Source organism: Capra hircus, chromosome 4, assembly GCF_001704415.2.
Source record: "Capra hircus breed San Clemente chromosome 4, ASM170441v1, whole genome shotgun sequence".
Lineage (NCBI taxonomy): Eukaryota > Metazoa > Chordata > Mammalia > Artiodactyla > Bovidae > Capra > Capra hircus.
Window position 1 is genome coordinate 93,989,530 of NC_030811.1, and position 18,894 is coordinate 94,008,423.

General features: G+C 38.6%; 1 protein-coding gene across 1 annotated transcript; it reads left to right on the forward strand.

The window, feature by feature from the left end:
- On the forward strand, positions 874-1,990 carry PRPS1L1 (phosphoribosyl pyrophosphate synthetase 1-like 1). The gene has a single exon (XM_005679001.2). The coding sequence runs from the start codon at positions 955-957 to the stop codon at positions 1,942-1,944; it is 990 nt and encodes a 329-aa protein (XP_005679058.2). The 5' UTR covers positions 874-954; the 3' UTR covers positions 1,945-1,990.

An 18,894-nucleotide genomic window follows, 5' to 3' on the forward strand; every position in this document is an offset into this window, starting at 1 on the left:
AAAGAATTAATACAGAAAGAAATAATTATCAATATATTTTAAGAATATTTCTAGTGAGTAGATTCCTAGAAGACACATTGAGTCAAAGGTTACGTGAAAAATTTCCCTCACAAAATCCCTCACTTAAACATCCCCCTAGAGTAGAAGGAATTATCTATCATAATTTTGGCTCAACTGGTGTGTGAAAATGTATCATTTTCTTGATTTTTAGTGGGTTTTTTTTTATATGTTTATTCTTAACTTACCTTTCCTCACTTGAAAGAACTCAGGACACATTCTAGATATTTCCTCCAGTCCAGAACTTTTCGAAGTTACGTTTTTTGCCTAACAGAAATTTTATATTTTCATTTATTCAGATTTAAGCTGCCCTTGGAAACTAAAACAGGCACTAACAGAAGGGGGGCGGGGAAAGTTCACGAACTGAAAAAAGGTTTAATTCTCTTTAGTTTACGAGTGTGAGGTCCGTTCCAAGCAGGAATTTTTTTTTTTTTTTTTTTTTTTAAGATCTAGGGTAGCAGTTTAACGGAGAAGGCAATGGCACCCCACTCCAGTACTCTTGCCTGGAAAATCCCATGGGTGGAGGAGCCTGGTGGGCTGCAGTCCATGGGGTCACTAGGAGTCGGACACGACTGAGCGACTTCACTTTCACTTTTCACTTTCATGCATTGGAGAAGGAAATGGCAACCCACTCCAGTGTTCTTGCCTGGAGAATCCCAGGGACCGGGGAGCCTGGCGGGCTGCCGTCTATGGGGTCGCACAGAATTGGACACGACTGAAGCGACTTAGCAGCAGCAGCAGCAGCAGTTTAAAGTCGCGCACCGCCTGACGGGACCGGAAGCACAGAGTAACAACCAGAAGCCGTTAGTTAGAGTCTATAGTATCTGGCGCCTGAGGTGGCACCTGGCGTAGTCTGCAGTCTGAGTTTTGCTCCTGTCTCAGCTGCCAGGGTGATCAATGGACGCAAAGAGCCTACTGCAGTTGACCAAAAAGCCAAATATCAAAATCTTCAGCGGCAGCTCCCACCAGGACTTATCCCAGAAAATCGCCGACCGATTGGGCCTGGAGCTGGGCAAGGTGATGACCAAGAAATTAAGCAACCAGGAAACCTGCGTGGAAATTGGCGAGTGTGTGCAAGGAGAGGATGTCTACATCGTGCAGAGTGGCTGTGGCGAAATCAATGACAATTTGATGGAGCTTTTGATCATGATTAATGCCTGCAAGATTGCTTCAGCAGGCCGGATTACCGCAGTTATCCCGTGCTTCCCATATGCCCGGCAGGATAAGAGAGGTGAGAGCCGAGCCCCGATCTCCGCCAAACTTGTTGCAGATATGTTGTCAACAGCAGGCGCAGATCATATCATCACGATGGACCTACATGCTTCTCAAATTCAGGGCTTTTTTGATATCCCAGTAGACAATTTGTGTGCAGAACCCGCTGCCCTGAAGTGGATAAAGGAGAGCATCTCTGAGTGGAGGAGCTGCACGATCGTCTCCCCAGATGCTGGTGGAGCTAAGAGAGCGACCTCCATTGCAGACAGGTTGAATGTGGACTTTGCCTTGATTCACAAAGAACGGAAGAAAGCTAGTGGAGTGGACGGAATGGTGCTAGTGGGAGATGTAAAGTATCGTGTGGCTATCCTTGTGGATGACATGGCTGACACTTGCGGTACAATCTGCCACGCAGCTGACAAACTTCTCTCAGCTGGAGCCACCAGAGTTTATGCGATCTTGACTCATGGAATCTTTTCTGGCCCAGCCATTACTCGCATGAACAGTGCAGGCTTTGAAGCAGTCGTAGTCACCAATACCGTACCTCAGGAGGATAAGATGAAGCACTGCTCCAAAATACAGGTGCTCGACATCTCCATGATTCTTGCAGAAGCCATCAGAAGAACTCACAGTGGGAAATCTGTCTCCTACCTGTTCAGCAATGTCCCATCATAATAGAGTAATGTTGGGAGATGTGTATTAAATAAAATAAGATAAAATATATCCTGACCATTAGTTTCCCTTGATGTTTGATGAAAAGTTTGACAGAATACCCTGCTTGCTACAGCGTGGCTTTCTAAATCCCACATCATGTATATTAGATGTTTATTTTAGATTGGAGGAAGACTGATGGAAAATAATTGCTAGAATTTCCTATCTAGGTCATCTCATTCTGGCTTCTTTGATGAGTTTGTGAGCCTTGCAGCTTTAACTACAGGTCAGCTGCTGACTTCAGACTTTGAAGGTGTTGTGTGGAGTTCTTTGAAAGTAAGTGGGGAAACTTAGTGTACTTAATATGGAAATGCTTCAGGGTTTACTTTATCCAGAATAGCTAACAATGCAGCCAACCCAGTCCCCCATTGCCACCACCAAATCTCCATACCACCAACCCCTCCCTATTCCCTGTTTTCCACCCCCACACCATCCCCAAGTATCATAAGTTCTCTAAGATCTGTGCTAAATTACATGAAGAGCCCTGTGCAACCCAAACCTAGTTTACCTGGTTGCTGAGCCACCTGCAAGGCCAGAGCAGCAGCTTTCAGATTGAATAGCCATTGGGGAGAATCATGAGAATATGCTACTTGAGAGGAAGAAAATAACTCTGTCACCATGTTTGGAGACTATGTATTTTTTTTCAATTTATTTTTAATAAAGGATAATTGGTTTACAGAATTTTGTTAATTACTTCCCACTGTGAGTTCTATGTGAGTACAGCCTTGATGTACTCCTTTTCCTATTTGGAACTAGTCTGTTGTTCCATGTCCAGTACTAACTGTTGTTTCCTGACCTGCATAGAGATTTCTCAAGAGGCAGGTCGGGGTTCTGGTATTCCCATCTCTTTCAGAATTTTCCACAGTTTATTGTGATCCACATAGTCAAACACTTTGGCATAGTCAATAAAGCAGAAATAGATGTTTTTCTGGAACTCTCTTGCTTTTTCCATGATCCAGCAGATGTTGGCAATTTGATCTCTGCTTCCTCTGCCTTTTCGGAAACCAGCTTGAACATCTGGAAGTTCATGGTTCATGTATTGCTGAAGCCTGGCTTGGAGAATTTTGAGCATTACTTTACTAGTGTGTGAGATGAGTGCAGTTGTGTGGTAGTTTGAACATTCTTTGGCATTACCTTTCTTTGTGATTGGAATGAAAACTGACATTTTCCAGTCCTGTGGCCACTGCTGAGTTTTCCAAATTTGCTGGCATATTGAGTGCAGCACTTTCACAGCATCATCTTTTAGGATTTGAAATAGCTCAACTTTATGGCAGAAAGTGAAGAGGAACTAAAAAGCCTCTTGATGAAAGTGAAAGAGGAGAGTGAAAAAGTTGGCTTAAAGCTCAACATTCAGAAAACTAAGATCATGGCATCCGGTCCCATCACTTCTTGGGAAATAGATGGGGAAACAGTGGAAACAGTGTCAGACTTTATTTTGGCGGGCTCCAAAATCACTGCACATGGTGACTGCAGCCATGAAATTAAAAGACACTTACTCCTTGGAGGGAAAGTTATGACCAACCTAGATAGCATATTCAAAAGCAGAGACATTACTTTGCCAACAAAGATCTGCCTAGTCAAGGCTATGGTTTTTCCAGTAGTCATGTATGGATGTGAGAGTTGGACTGTGAAGAAAGCTGAGCACTGAAGAATTGATGCTTTTGAACTGTGGTTTTGGAGAAAACTCTTGAGAGTTCCATGGACTGCAAGGAGATCCAACCAGTCCATTCTAAAGGAGATCAGTCCTGGGTGTTCTTTGGAAGGAATGATGCTAAAGCTGAAACTCCAGTGCTTTGGCCACCTGATGCGAAGAGTTGACTCATTGGAAAAGACTCTGATGCTGGGAGGGATTAGGGGCAGGAGGAGAAGGGGACGATAGGGGGTGAGATGGCTGGATGGCATCACCAACTCAATGGACGTGGGTTTGGGTGAATTCCAGGAGTTGGTGATGGACAGGGAGGCCTGGCATGCTGCAGTTCATGGGGTCGCAAAGAGTCGTGTGTGAGAAAAATTAACATCTCATTTAGTTACATCCTGAAATTTCTGGACTCCAAGAAAATTCAGACAGGCCCTAAAAGTTTCTGAAAGGTAAAACATAAGATAGTTTTAAAGAAACAATATTCAGATTTCTGTCAGACTTTTCATTTGATCTCTCAGGTAATAAGCAAAATGGAACAATACTCTTACAGCTCTAAAGGAATATTATTTTTAACAGTTTCTGAGCTTAGCCAAACCATTACCAAGTCTAAGGGCAAAATTAAGGGACTTTTATGTACTAAAGGACTCAGAAACTTTACCACCATAAAAGGGTCCTGAAAGTATTACTTGAGGATACTGAAAATAGAAACTATGTTCAACTAAGAGGAACATATGGAATAAAAGAGGTGATAGTGAGCAGAGAAATAACTGAAACTGATAGAAACATAGTTTTGTGAAATTATGAATATCATTATAATTATTAAGGTAAAATTAGACCAATGATTGAGTCACAATGTAAAGCAAATTTTTAAAAAATCTATAAACAAGATTCCAGGTAGTAGCCACAAAACATGCGGGGCTAGGATTAGTTTGTGTATATTAACTGTCTTATTACGTTTGGAAAGGCCGTTAATGACATGAATGATTGACATTATAGAAGAAAATAACTTTAAATAAAAGTTTTCTACAACTTAAGAACAAGCAAGAGAAGACAAGAATGGGATAAATTACTTCCAAAATCCTAGACAGAAAAAAAAATGGCATGTTGTTGTTCAGTCCGTCAGTCCTGTCTGTCCAGCTCCTGACCCCATGGACTGTAGCATGCCAGGCTTCCCTGTCTTTTACCTTCTTCCAGAACTTGCTCAGACTTATGTCCATTGAGTCCATGATGCCATCCAACCATCTCATCCCTTGTTGTCCCCTTCTCCTCCTGACATAATGGCACAGTAAACAAAGTAAATACATCCAGCTGAATATAGGAAATAGATGAGGAAGAAAACAAAGTAGAAAATACCAAATATTTGTTATCACTACTAAAGTCAATACGTTAAATTAAGAGATCAGTTATCAGAATGAGTAGCAAAAATATCTAATGACATGCTGTTTAGGGGAGACACATCAAAACAAAAAAATTGGATATAAAAGGATGATGAAAAACATACCAAGTAAATGCTTACCAAGAGAAACTAGGAGTGTTACTTCCAGTCAAAGTAAAAACAGAATATTTTTCTGATTATGAATCTTTATGAACCTAACAATTCAACATCAAAGTCTAAGGGAAAAAAATCCATGAGAATATAAGGAGAAATGTATAACTTACAGAGTGAAATTTTAATAGAACTCTCACATAAGTAATCAAGAAAAGATACTATAGGATTTAAATAACTCCATATCACATTAACCATGCATAAAATTTAAACAAGTAATTCACATTTTCCTAGCTTAAATGAAAACATTTATAATATTAAAGATGCAATAAGTCACTAAAAGTCTTCATAAATCTTTAAAAAAGAATTTATAAAGACCATATATAGTAAATGGATATACAATCATCCTGACTATACTTTGAAAAATTAAATTCTCAGTAAAACAGTAATAGAATGAAGCTTGCTTGATTTGATAAAGAAAATCTACTGGAGACCTACAAAGATATTCTTAATGATGAAGTATTGAAAATGCTCCCATTAAAATCAGGCAACTTTCAAAGCCAGTGAAATAAGGCAAAAAGAAAAGAGCTAGTAATACCTTGGGGAAAAGAGGCAAATTCTCATTATTTGCAAATGTCATGATTGTCAACAAAAAAATCCAGCAGTGAAAAAATCTATTCCTACAAGAGATCAGTAAAGTGACTGTACATCAGATAAATAAAATAATAGCCTTTTCTAAATACCAACAAATCCTAATTGAAAAAAGTTTCTGCAACCTAGCACTGAAAGTGAAAGTGAAGTCGGTCAGTCCTGTCTGACTCTTTCCGACCCCATGGACTATAGCCTACCAGGCTCCTTTGTCCATGGGATTTTCCAGGCAAGAGCACAGGAGTGGGTTGCCATTTCCTTCTCCAGGGGATCTTCCCAACCTGGGGATGGAACCCAGGTCTCCCACATTCTAGGCAGACACTTTCCCATCTGAGCCACCAGGGACTAGAGCATGGATTTTTTTTTTTTTTAAGAGCAATAAAATCTCCATAATAACCAGCAATAAATTCCCAAACTGTAGGGCTTGTATGAAAAACAACTGCTAAAAGATACAAAAGATATCTGAACAAATGCATTATGATTCTAAATACGAAGAACAATATGAGTTACCTCAAATCTAGTCGGTATAAACCCAATAAAAATCTGAAGATTTTTAAAGAAGACTTGTAAGCTTATCTTAAAGTTAATCTAGAAAAATGAGATTTAAAATATTCAAGTTCTTTTTGAAAATGTTTTTATACTACAATATGTTAAACATTGTAAAGCTACAGTGATAGGACTGATGTATTGATGCAGGAATGAACACATAAATTAATACTACAGAATTTAGGTTCCTGAAACAGATCTAGGTACACTTACGGGAATTTAGTACACACATAGCCTATTTAGTGGAGGGATTGTGTTACTGGAAAAAAATGAGCATAACTGAATCAATTCTATAGGAGAATCATTATTACAAAGTCCCTCTGGAGATGCTTTCCTGATATACTGATTTGGCAACCACCCTTGAAATCTACTCAGATTCTCTGAAATGGGGGATAAGATTCCTGCCATAGTTGTTTTTTTGTTTTTGTTTTTTTTTTCCCTAAGTATCTTCACACAAATGTTGATCAGTCAGATAATGGTGATGCTAATAATGGGCTTCTTAATGTCAATTTTCATTTATCAATTAGACTTCCTTTGTGGCTCAGATGGTAAAGAATTTCCCTGCACTGAGGGATCTAACTCCTTGATGATCTTAACTTTCTGCTTTCTTGATTATATCCTGGAAAGCACCTCTGGCCTCTTTAAAACTTCCACTTCAAGTACCATCATAACATTATACCTTGTTTATATGAAGAATAACCAATATTACTTTTACATATGTAAGCAGTAATTTTGGAGAAACTGTTCTGAGAATATGAAATAGGTGAATAGTAAATACCACACACTGCAGAATATACTCACCCCATGGTTAGAAAAGTAGCAGGTTCCCTAGCTGAAAGTTACAGTGTGCTCGTGCTTATTGGCCAAAAGTTGTCTAATACACTCAATAATTTTATCACATACCAGTTCATATATATGCTAAAACTGTCATATAATGTCATTGGCTAAATAACACACCAATCAGTCTAAATAACTCACTACTAACGGGGGGGATACCAGTTTTGTTTGTTCTGTTTTGTCTTTAAATGATGCACAAAAGTAAAACCCAGAAGGAATGGTTATAAAAAACAAACTGTAAAGCCTTGGAAGAACATGTGGAATAACTTTTATACTCTTGTAAAAGAGAGTTTATAAAAATTTATAAGAGATGAGATTGAGGCATGACTTCCAGGATTCTACAGACAGGAAATAATAGGCTGACAGAGCGACTCAGCTGCAGACATGCGGCACTCTTTGAGAAAAATAAAGAATGACCCTCAGGGCAGAGATGCCAAGAGTGGTGCAAAGGCCAGCAGTGTCACTGAGAGAGGACTAGAAGCTGGCTGAGCCTTTGCTATGAACCCAGAGACTGATGGAGCCACCGTTGCAGCCCCCGAGGCTGAAGGTGTGGACCCAGCAAGTGGAGCATCAAGTCACAGAGAATAATTCCCAGCCCTTAGCACCTAAAGAAATCTGCCCTATGGGATTTCAAACCTGCTTGGGATGTGCAACCCCTTTATTCCTTCAGATTTCTCGCTTTGGGAATAGGAGTGTATATCCCATGCCCGCTTCATCGTTGTATTTTGGAAGCAGATAACTTGTTTTCTATGTTCACTGATCCACAGATGGAGAAAAGTTTTGCTCCCGGATGTTTCACTCATCTCTGATTCAGATGATTTAATCATGAGATTTGGGACTTTTGATGATATTTAGATGAGATTTGGAACTTAGAGTTGAGGTTGTAATGAGTTGAGACTTTGAGGGAATGCTGGGATGAGGTGAATGTGTTTTGTATGGATAGGAATTTGGCAGGGGCTAGAGAGCAGACTGTAGTGAGTTCAATAGAGGCCCCTCCCACAAAAGATACATCGGTGTCATAACCCTGAAACTTTATTTGGATAAGGTGCCCTTATTTAGATAAAAGGTGTTTGTAGATATAATTAGGTTTCAGTTCAGTTCTGTTCAGTCGCTCAGTCGTGTCCGACTCTTTGTGACCCCATGAACTGCAGCACGCCAGGCCTCCCTGTCCATCACCAACTCCTGGAGTTCACTCAAATTCATGTCCATTGAGCGGGTGATGCCATCCAACCAACTCATCCTCTGTGGTCCCCTTCTCTTCCTGCCTTCAATCTTTCCCAGCATGAGGGTCTTTTCAAAAGAGTCAGTTCTTTGCATTAGGTGGCCAAAATATTGGAGTTTTTAGTTTTAGCATCGGTCCTTCCAATGAACTCCAAGAACTGATCTCCTTTAGGATGGACTAGCTGGATCTCCTTGCAGTCCAAGGGACTCTCAAGAGTCTTCTCCAACACCACAGTTCAAAAGCATCAATTCTCTGGTATTCAGCTTTATAGTCCAACTCTGACATCTGTAATTAGGTTTAGGTTTCCAGATAAGATCATCCTGGGCTTAGGGCGGGCCTTAAAATCAATGACAGGTATCCTTAAAGGAAAAAAGCAGAGGGATATTCTAGAGAGAGACCCAGAGTAGAAAGTGACATGATGATGGAGGCAGACACTGGAGTGGTGTATTACAAGCCAAGGATTGTCAAGGATTACTGCAGCCTCCAGAAGCAAGGAGAGATCTATCCAAATTCTCCCTCAGGACCTCCAGAAACACTCAAGTGTATTGATACCTTGATCTCAGAATTTTGTCCTACAGAACTATGAAAGAATTTCTGTCACTTCCAGTCATCCAGTTTGTGGGAATTTGTTACTGGAGCTGTAGGAAACTCATATAGATTCTATACCAGGAACCGGGGCACTACTGTAACCAGCACCTAAAAATGTGGAAGTGGCTTTGGAATTAAGTATGGAGAATAGGCTTGGAAGAATTTTATTTTAATGCACATTTTATTTTGAAAAAGTTCAACAGAAGATAGATTTCAAACTTAGGTTGTGTTTAGATGGTCTGTACAAACTTCAAGGTGAAGACAGCATCATTTTCTATGACATTTTGGATTTGCTGCAGGCATTCTTCTGTCTAAATGGAACATTTTGCAGTGCAGCTTAGGGTGCAATCATTAGTTATTTTATGAGAAAATTTATTTCTGTGAATAACACAGTCCAGCTCAGTATCCATGAATTTAGAGAATATAACCTAGTGATCTATTGAATGCTTATCAAGAGAGGTAGAAAATTCTAATCTTGGTAAGCCACTGGATCTATGGCCCTTCGGTGCCCAAGAAGCGCTCCCTTCAAACATGGTACAACAACTTTCAAAATACCATTCTTCAAACTTATGGGGTCTCCTATGCTAAAAAATACACTTAAATTATGGTTGTAAGTCATCATTTTTATACTAGAAAGGGACCTGGATTTTGCCTTAGAACTGCCTAGGATTTTTGGCTAGGTTCCTGAAAGACTTGGAAGAATTTTGAGGTGTGTGATAATAAGAGCTTAAATTACTTTGAAGAGTCTATTGGTAGAGATAGAGACAGAAAAGGAGATTCCTGGGCAAGCTCAGAAAGAAGTGAAGAGGATGGTGTGACTCACAGATCCAATCTACCATCTGAGCAGAAGGCAGGAGTAGTCATACTTATGCAAGAAGGACTGGTAAGGTTCTCTGTTATCTCATGGTGGGGACCCCATGACAGACACAAAATCAAAGCAGAGACGGGATAAAATAAGTGGTCACTGGGGGCTATTATTTAACCCACCACATTGCATATTTTCCCTTCTCTAATTATCTTTTTTGGATCCCCTATTAAAAGGTATGTTCTTTTCTGGATAGATCTTTCCTATCTCCTAACTTCCTCATATTTTTCATCACTTATTCTTTGACAGTGGGTTAATGGTTAATTCTTTAATTTCATCCTCTAGTTTAATTCAGTCAGTTCAGTTACTAATTAATTCTATGATTCATCCCATCTATTGATGAGATGGGATGAGATTTCCTTTCAACATCAACAATCATGCTTTTAACGTTCACATACTTTTTTTGTTTTTCACAGCAACCTCTCTTTTTTGTAATTGATATCATTGATATTATTTTTCATTTTATGGAACATAGTATCTTAGTTCTACAATTATATTTAGCCTTTAATTCTATTTCCCAATATTAGCTGTTTTATTGAGGATGTACTGTAATAGAGAAAAAGAAGGATAGCAGGTAGCCTTTCCTTTGTGGTGCATATTTTGACTTCTGGCTTCAAAGATTTCCTAGCTATTGGGGTGACCATAACTTACTTTGGATATTGCACTTTTCAAGCCTAAAAGCCCTTTGTGAAATTATTCCCTCTTGCTTCTAAGAACCAGACTCACAAATTGTCTCTCATGGCAAAATGCTGAAGTCCACTGTTATAACAGTTGGAGACAGTCACTACCATTTCACTGCTCTTTATTTGTTATATAAAATTTTATTTATTTATTTAATGTTTGCTCTGAGTCTTCATTGCTTTGCACAGGCTTTCTCTTTCTCTCGTGGGTGCTACTCTTCGTTGCAGTACTGAGGCTCCTCGTCGCGCTGGCTTCTCCTGTTGCAGAGTACAGGCTCTAGGGTGTGAGGCCTTCAGTGGTTGCAGCACTCAGGGCTCAGCAGTTGAGGCACATGCACTTAGCTGCTCTTCAGAATGTGGAATATTCCTGGACCAGGGATAGAACCGATGTCCCCTGCATTGGCAGGTGGATTCCTATCCACTATGACACCAGAGAAGTTCTCCACTGCTCTTTAATGTATTGTGTGTGTGTTAGTTGCTCAGTTGTGTCAGACTCTTTGCAACCCCATGGACTGTAGCTCGCCAGGCTCCTCTGTCCTTGGAATTCTCCAGGCAAGAATACTGGAGTGGGATGCCATTCCCTTCTCCAGGAGATCTTCCCAACCCAGGGATCAAACCTAGGTCTCCTGTACTGCAGGCAGATTCTTTACTGTCCTGTCTGAGCCACAAGGGAAGCCTTTTAAGGTATTAATTTAATTCAATAAATTGCTCTTAGACCCTTCCATTTCTCAGTACCTGATAACCCTTTGAGAATTAATCTTGAGATTTGCTACACAACTTCCTTGTGGGGGATTATTTTATCTTTATGAACTTTAATTCTTTCGTTCCATTAGGATTTATTGGCAGTTGGTTTCCATATACTTTGTATCAACTGGAAATTATTTACTTTTCTTGTCTTTTGATGGCTTCCCTTGAAGCTAAGTATTTATTTATTTTTTTTATTGCCCTTTCTTCTTCTCTTTGATCTTTCTAGAAACTATTATAAGATGTATGACTATTTTCTTATCAAGGTGTCTTCTTCACTTTTTATAACGCTATAGTCCAGAGACTTTCCCCCCAACTCTTGGTCTTCTCAAACTTCTTCCCTATCATCCCAGTGATACAGCTCATTTCAGCTTCTGCGGACCAACCTGAAGTGTGGAGGCCTTGTCATAGACTAGAATCTAAGGTAAACACTTGCTTACCGTAATATGGTCCTCCACATTCCCTATGTACTTCTGCCAGACTTATTCCTAAAATGGTACTTTTGTTACTTTAATCCCATGATCGAATTTTTCATTTTTTTCATTACTTACCAAAAAAATCCACCCTTTATTTTGATATATAGCCACCAAAATCTGGCCCACTACTCTCACTATCAGCACTCCACTTGGGACTTCCCTGGTGGTTCAGTAGTTGAGAATCTTCCCTGCAATGCACGGGATGTGGGTTTGATCCCTGGTCAGGAAGCCAAGATCCCACATGCTGAGCGCCAACTAAGCCCATGTGCAGCGACAAGAAATCCCACATGACACAAGGAAGGTCCCACGTGCTGCAACTAAGACTTGATGCAGCCAAATAAACAAATGAGTGTAAAAAATAAACTGTCCACCCTAGACCCAGGAAATATATGCAGATCTCTGCCATAATTCCTCTGTACCATCACCTAACTCCAATAGTCTCTCTGTTATCCTCCACTTGACTAAATCTTACTTTCCATTTCTTTTACAAACATCTCAATATCTGATCTCCTTCTGTCTCCCGTAAACTCTATTTTCATTATTCTCTACAATGTTGCCTTCTCTTGTGAGATTAATTTGGGTAGTCATTAAGAGTTGGGAATATTTCATATATTTTTTGTATCTTCAAGATGCTTCATATAATGTTTAATACTAAGCAGTCAGGTAATTAAGGCTTGGTTGATTTTTTTTTAAGATAGAAACAGTACCTAATGATGGGTAAACCTACAAATATATAAGTAAGTATCTAAATGACAACCTAAAGATTTTTATTTATTTAAAAACCAATCGGAACTATGGTGGCTTTTTAGGCATGTTTTCAGTATATGGTTATTGTACATTAGGAGGAGAATGTCCTTGCATTGTGCAAAGCGCACTGGACTAGTAAGCCTGTGCAACTGGGAGAACAAATGTGTCCAGGTGGGTTCTGTTTTTAAAAATTAGAGCAACATAATATTTTTTTGATTTGCACTAACAAAGAAGCCCTCACTTTCTTAATCCCTAATGCACGCATGAGTTGTTTACTGGAATTCAGTCTGAGTATAAATTCCTAAATGTAACACTGACAGTATCTCTTATCAGATGACATGATTAATGATGTTTTCTTCAGAGTGGCTTCAGTTAGTGTTTATTAAGATGCTTCCCAATTCCTAATGCTATTTCAAAGATACAGTCAGATGATTATACTTATGAGCACCCTGAAGAATCAGAAAAGATAAGGCAGTGATTGAATGGTTTTAAATAATACATTTTACCCAGATTTAATTACTATGCAACTAGTGACTCTCTTCTCTGTTTTCTTATTTGTCATTGTTTCCTTGTTCTCTAGGAAAGCCATTACTTTCTTTACCCTGATTTCTTTGCAGATGCTATGCAATGACTGGCATAACTCATTGCTTAGAGCAAGGAAAGAGCCAGGAGCCTCCCTTTTACAAAATGAAAATGTTTGGTTGTCAGATAAGCAATGAATCTGCTTCACACATTTAAAATCGTGCTTTTCTTCCTCCTCTTTGCTTACCATTTGGGTTTTTCACTTAACAGCCCTACCACTTGAAAGAGAATTAAGGACACCAGCCCTGTGAGGGTCTCCAGGAATGATATACCATGCAACGGAACAGCAAAGGCAAAGAGTTTGAGGTGAGAACATGTACATGTTAGAACAGAAAGAAGACCAGTCTGCCTGGAGCAGAATGAACAAGAGGAAAACCTCTGCTGAATGAGGTTAAAAGTTAGTAAGTTGAACAAAGCAAGCTGGATAAAGGAAGCTATCACATGCTCTGAATTTCTCTAACCACTAGTCACCATCAAATTGATTTATGGTTTGCCCCTGGCCTATAAATGCTCAAGTCTCTACTGGGAAGATTATGTCTTAAGCTATTACTGCTTAATAAGTTAATGTTCGCCTTCGCAGGGACTTTCTGAATGCAAAAGCAATTTAAATATTCCCAAACTTGCCAGATCATAAAATTCCTGACTTCCCACTCTTAACCTCCTGAATCTCCAGAGAGGAGGCCTGGCAAACAGTATTTTTAAATAATTAATCCAGATGATTCTTATAATCACGCAAACTTAGGAAATACAACCCCCAAAGTGAGATAAATATAACTTTAAATGTCAAAGGCAATTTTGAGCAGTAGCATCCCAAATTACATACTGCTTTACTAATATTTGTGGCAGTTCTAGCCAACTCAAGGTCCCTGAGTTGCCATTTTCCTCTCCCATGACCATGGTCCTCGTCTCTGATGAATCCCAAGGTACTTCCTTGGCTCTAGAGATAACTTCAGATTTCTTCTCCATGCAGGAATCCAAAGCCACTACCAAGGGATAAGATCTGACATAGGAAATGAGACTTACATAACATCCCTCTTATAGGGTTATCTCTAGACCAAGCAGATGTCTCAGGTGATTTTTATTTTGAGCAATATTGAATTAATACATGAAAAATGTATTTGTGTTTGGGGATTGATCTGTAAGGATAATTTTGGTTTTTGTACTCAGAAATATATTGATACAGACTTTATTGCTTCAGAATCTGAAAAAAAAGGATTTTGAAATTTCTTTTATAAAAGTTTACATATATAGACATATTTCTGGAGCATGGGGCAATGAAAATAAAAATTAGCTTTAGAATTAGATAAACCTTGATTTCCATTCTTGCATATACTGCTTACCAACTATATTATCACCCAGTTAATACATGTCTTTGAATCTCTGATTCCTCATCTCCATAATGGAGACAAAATATCTTACACAATCGCTGTGATTCAAGATGAACATGTGTGAAACAGCTAGAACAGTTTTGGTCACATGGTGTGTACATGAAATAAAGCCTAGATTTCCTCCTTTCCTTTGCTTGAAACAGAAATCTCCTTCTATTAATAGACTTGCTTAGGAGACTGTTTCCTGTGTTCCTCTATTTGGTAACAGAATTTGGATAGTGTAATGTGGAAATCTTAAGAAATACTCTAAAATGTTATTTATTCAAAGTTTGATAACTTACACATATTCAAACAAGCAAAATCCTCAGTTAACCTTTTTAGTGTATAGGTATATGCCCTAGACTTGTAAGGAAACCATGGAATCACACTCCCTTAGAATTAAATAGTACCCTCAACATCATTAGTAGAATATATTGAATTCCTACAAGCAAATGATAAAAAAGATAAACTCAAATTGGGGCCTCATTTACAAAAATATGGGTCCTGGAGTTAATAAAGAATTGTCCAAAATTATGCTTTCTGCTTCTTCAGGAAAGAATAATGGCTGAGTTCTATGCAATCTCCAATTTGTAAAGTAATATTACATTGTATGTGCTCTACTACCATGAAGAGTCAGAAAAGTTAAATGAACCTAAGAAAAATAAATATAAATATAAAAAATAAGAAGAAATACAAAGTAAATATAAGAAGTCCAGAAAAATTTCCTAAATGAATCAGAAGAATACACTCTCTGAAGATAATAGTAATTCAACATTTTACTGAAGTTGAATGCAAATACCTCTCAAATTTTTCCAAATTCTCTGCTTTCTCTGCCCCTCAAGCATGTATACTTCTTCAAAATATGGATCATTTGGTTAAAATTTCAGAAAGTTAAATGATTGGCTCTTACTACCCGCCTTTTCTATTTGTTTCATATATTTCATTAGTCCTGGCTAATGAATTTCTCTGATCATTAGAAATTCAGTGAATTTCCTAAGAAGTTTGAAAGGATTCTGTAAGAAACGACCATTGTATCCCTTATAGTGCTTAAGACAGTAATAGTAGGCATGAAATAAACTGGAAAAAAAATGTTCATTTGGTATAAAAAGTGCCCTTTGGCAAATCTATTTCCACTGAAAACACACTGGTCACTAAGTTGTGATTTAGTTGTGCATGATACAGTGATTCAATCATGTGATCCTTTCCTCTGTCAAAGCCATCTGAGTGTCAGAGAAAACATAAGGTGGCTCTGCCTCGGTAAAGAAGAAACAGGTGTTATAACTGTGGAAACCTCTCCGGGAAGGAATGAATATAAAGATTCTTCTTCTATGAATCAGTGAAGAGTTTAATGCAAAAAGACATGGTAGAGGAGCCATGCCTAGAGATGCTGACCTGGATTATAAACAGTGGGATGCTGGTAAAGGTTTGACAACCAGCTTTCTGGAAAACTTAGGTCCTAACTGGCACTGTTTGCATATTTTCATGAAATAAATACTTCTCCTGCCAAATTCAAGCTACCAACATGTCCTCATTGAACATGAAATTGGGATGCGTGTGCACAACAGGTCCAGTGGGCAGGAAGGGGCCAGTCCAGGACACTCTTACATATGAGTTTAGGACGGTTACTGTGAAAGCTTTCTGAAATCAACATGAGGCTTGTAAATTCTCTCATATTATTCAGTCTCCTGAGGTGGCAGGGAGTGAACCCCTTATTGAAAAGGGCCTAATTGCCTTTATTAAAATAAGACCAGTGAAAGAAGGTTCTGAAAAGACTAAGTCCTAATCCTCAAATTATCTTTAGAGGCAGATAACCCAATGTTGCAGAATATATAGAAACGCTTCCCATCCATTTTTCTGTTCTTAATCTGTTCTATAACAAATAATATTATTTCATATAGCAATCTTGAGCAGACTTTGAAAGTTTCCTGTGAGCCCACTTGGTCTTAACTTGTTTTAAGTGAAGGCTTAAAAAAAAAAAATCAATGGCTTGGTCCCTGCCTCAGTATTATAAAATGTCTTTTCTTTTTCTTTTGATAGAGGCCCTAGAAGATTCTTATGAGAAGAATTTGGGGTTTTGTTTTTGTTCTCAATAGTAGTCTATGTTAGTCAGTTTAGGCTGTTAGAAAAACATACTATAAACTGGGTGGCTTAGACAAATATTTTTCACAGTCCTGGAGGTTAGAGAGTCTAAGATCAAGGTGCTGGCCAACCTGATGTCTGATGAGCCCATCCTTCTTAGCTTGCATCCGTCTTATCACATCCTCACAACATGGAGAGACAGTTTGTATCTCCCCCTCTTTTTATCAGGATGTTAATCCCATCATGAAGGTCCCACCCTCACATCCTAATCTCAGCTTAATTACCTCCCAAAGGCCCCACCTTCCACCACCCCTGAGTTTAGGGCTGGGGGTTAGTACTTCAACATATGAGTTTGGGGGAGATGCAAACATTCGCTCTACAGTACAGTTACTTTCATATAACAATAGAAACAGAGGATGAAGGGCTGTGGCCAGAACTGGGGGCAGGAGGAAGTGGAGGACACGTTAACTAGAGCGGAAAGCCTGCTGCAGAGTTCAGCTTAACTAAAACAAACAAACAAAAATGTTTCCCTCCACTTGGACCAACTGGGACTATAGGTTGGACTATAGGTAGGTCCTATAGTAGTTATAGAAAAGTATAGGAAAGAAGGGCTTCCTTGGTAGCTCAGCTGGTAAACAAAGCACCTGCAATGCAGGAGATCTGGCTTCAGTCCCTGGGTTGAGATCCCCTGGAGAAGGGCATGGCAACCCACTCCAGTATCCTTGCTGGAAGGCTATAGTCCATGGAGTCACAAAGAGTCAGACACAACTGAGCAACTAAGTATAACACAGGTAAGAAACCGTTTGGAATTAGTCGACTGAAAAGTAAGTAACCTGATCTACCTAAAAGGCTACAAAAATAAATTGGTATTAGAGTGATCTGTATAAAATAAGTTTGGACAACTTTGATTTATTTAAATGAATAAAAACAAAATGTTAATTTATGGACATAATTCGGTAGGCTAATTAGTCATGCAGTACAGCATTGCCCTTCAACAGTTTATTTCCATCAGCAGAATTAATCACAGCAGAGCAGATGTAGTAGGGACAATCCAAGGTTAAAACAAAATGATACGAAATAATGAACTAGAGTACAAAATGATAACCTGGAGAAAGTAATGATTTATTATTCTGCCAGAGCCTTCTGTGGATTGTGTGACCACTTTATGCAAGCCTGTCTCCCTTTTAACCAGATATCTCTGATTCTAGTGATCTTTTACTTTGCATTAATTTTATCTGCCTTTGAAGGTAATGCAACTGTGATAAGAGCCAATTAGTTTTGCACCATCGAGAAGAACAATGAAATGTGACTTAAGAAAACAAAGATAAAATTAACTGTCTAAATGAGACTACCCAGCAATCTCATCTTTACTATTTTCTTATAGGGCTAGAGCACCATACGTTCAGCATCATAAACTGAAGGACAAGTATAAGGATATTTGAGTTGGTTGAAAGACATGCTGTACTGAACACAATTCTCTCAGAGTTACATTAACCAGTAATTTAACGCTAACTTTCCACAGGACTTGATATCTGTATCTACATCTAAGGATTACATTACAGACAAACACAGGCATCAGGGTAGCACTATGGGGAACCAAATCCCTTTTAAAAGCTCTGTTTGGAATCTTGATTATGAAACAAAATGAGCAAAAGAGTCTTCAGTTGAACATCATCTAGCTTCATTATACCATCACTATTCTTTTCCTGTTGCTTCAGTATACCCAGGAATATTTCAAAGTTTCAGTTGCTGAGCTGTTGTGAAAATGAAGCACGTTTTGGAGGTAAACTTTTACATCTCTTGTGTTTAGTCACTTATGCTTCTGGTAAGAGATGGATGCAAATAATGGCTGAATAATACAAACCTGTTATATTTTTCAGATCTCATTTATTTATCATCCAAAACAATCAATTTCAGTTTCAATAAGTTTTTTTTTGAGGGTTTAGAAAAATTGTCAATGAAGGATTGTATTTCTTAAGCCAAGAAACTGACACACATAGATCATGGAACAGACCAGAGAGCCCAGAACTCACACTCATATGGCCAATTAATCTACGACAAAGGAGCCACAAATATACAATGGAGTAAGGACAGTCTTTTCAATAAACGGTGCTAGGAAAACCATACAGTCACAAGCAACAGAATTAAACTAGACTACTTCTTTCATCATACACACAAATTAACCCAAAATTGGTAAAAGACTTAAAAGTGAAAGGAAACCATAAAGCTCTTAGAAGAAAATATAGGTGATAAGCTCCTTGATATCAGTCTTGGCAATGTTTTATTGAACCTGACTCTGAAAGCAAAGACAACAAAACCAAAAATAAACAAGTGGGGCTGCATCAAAATGCAAAGCTTTTGCACAGCAAAAGCAATCATCAATGAAATTAAAAGGCAACCTACAGAAT

Excerpts from the sequence above, each read along its gene's own strand:
- PRPS1L1 (XM_005679001.2), top strand. The coding sequence starts at position 955 with ATGGACGCAAAGAGCCTACTGCAGTTGACCAAAAAGCCAAATATCAAA.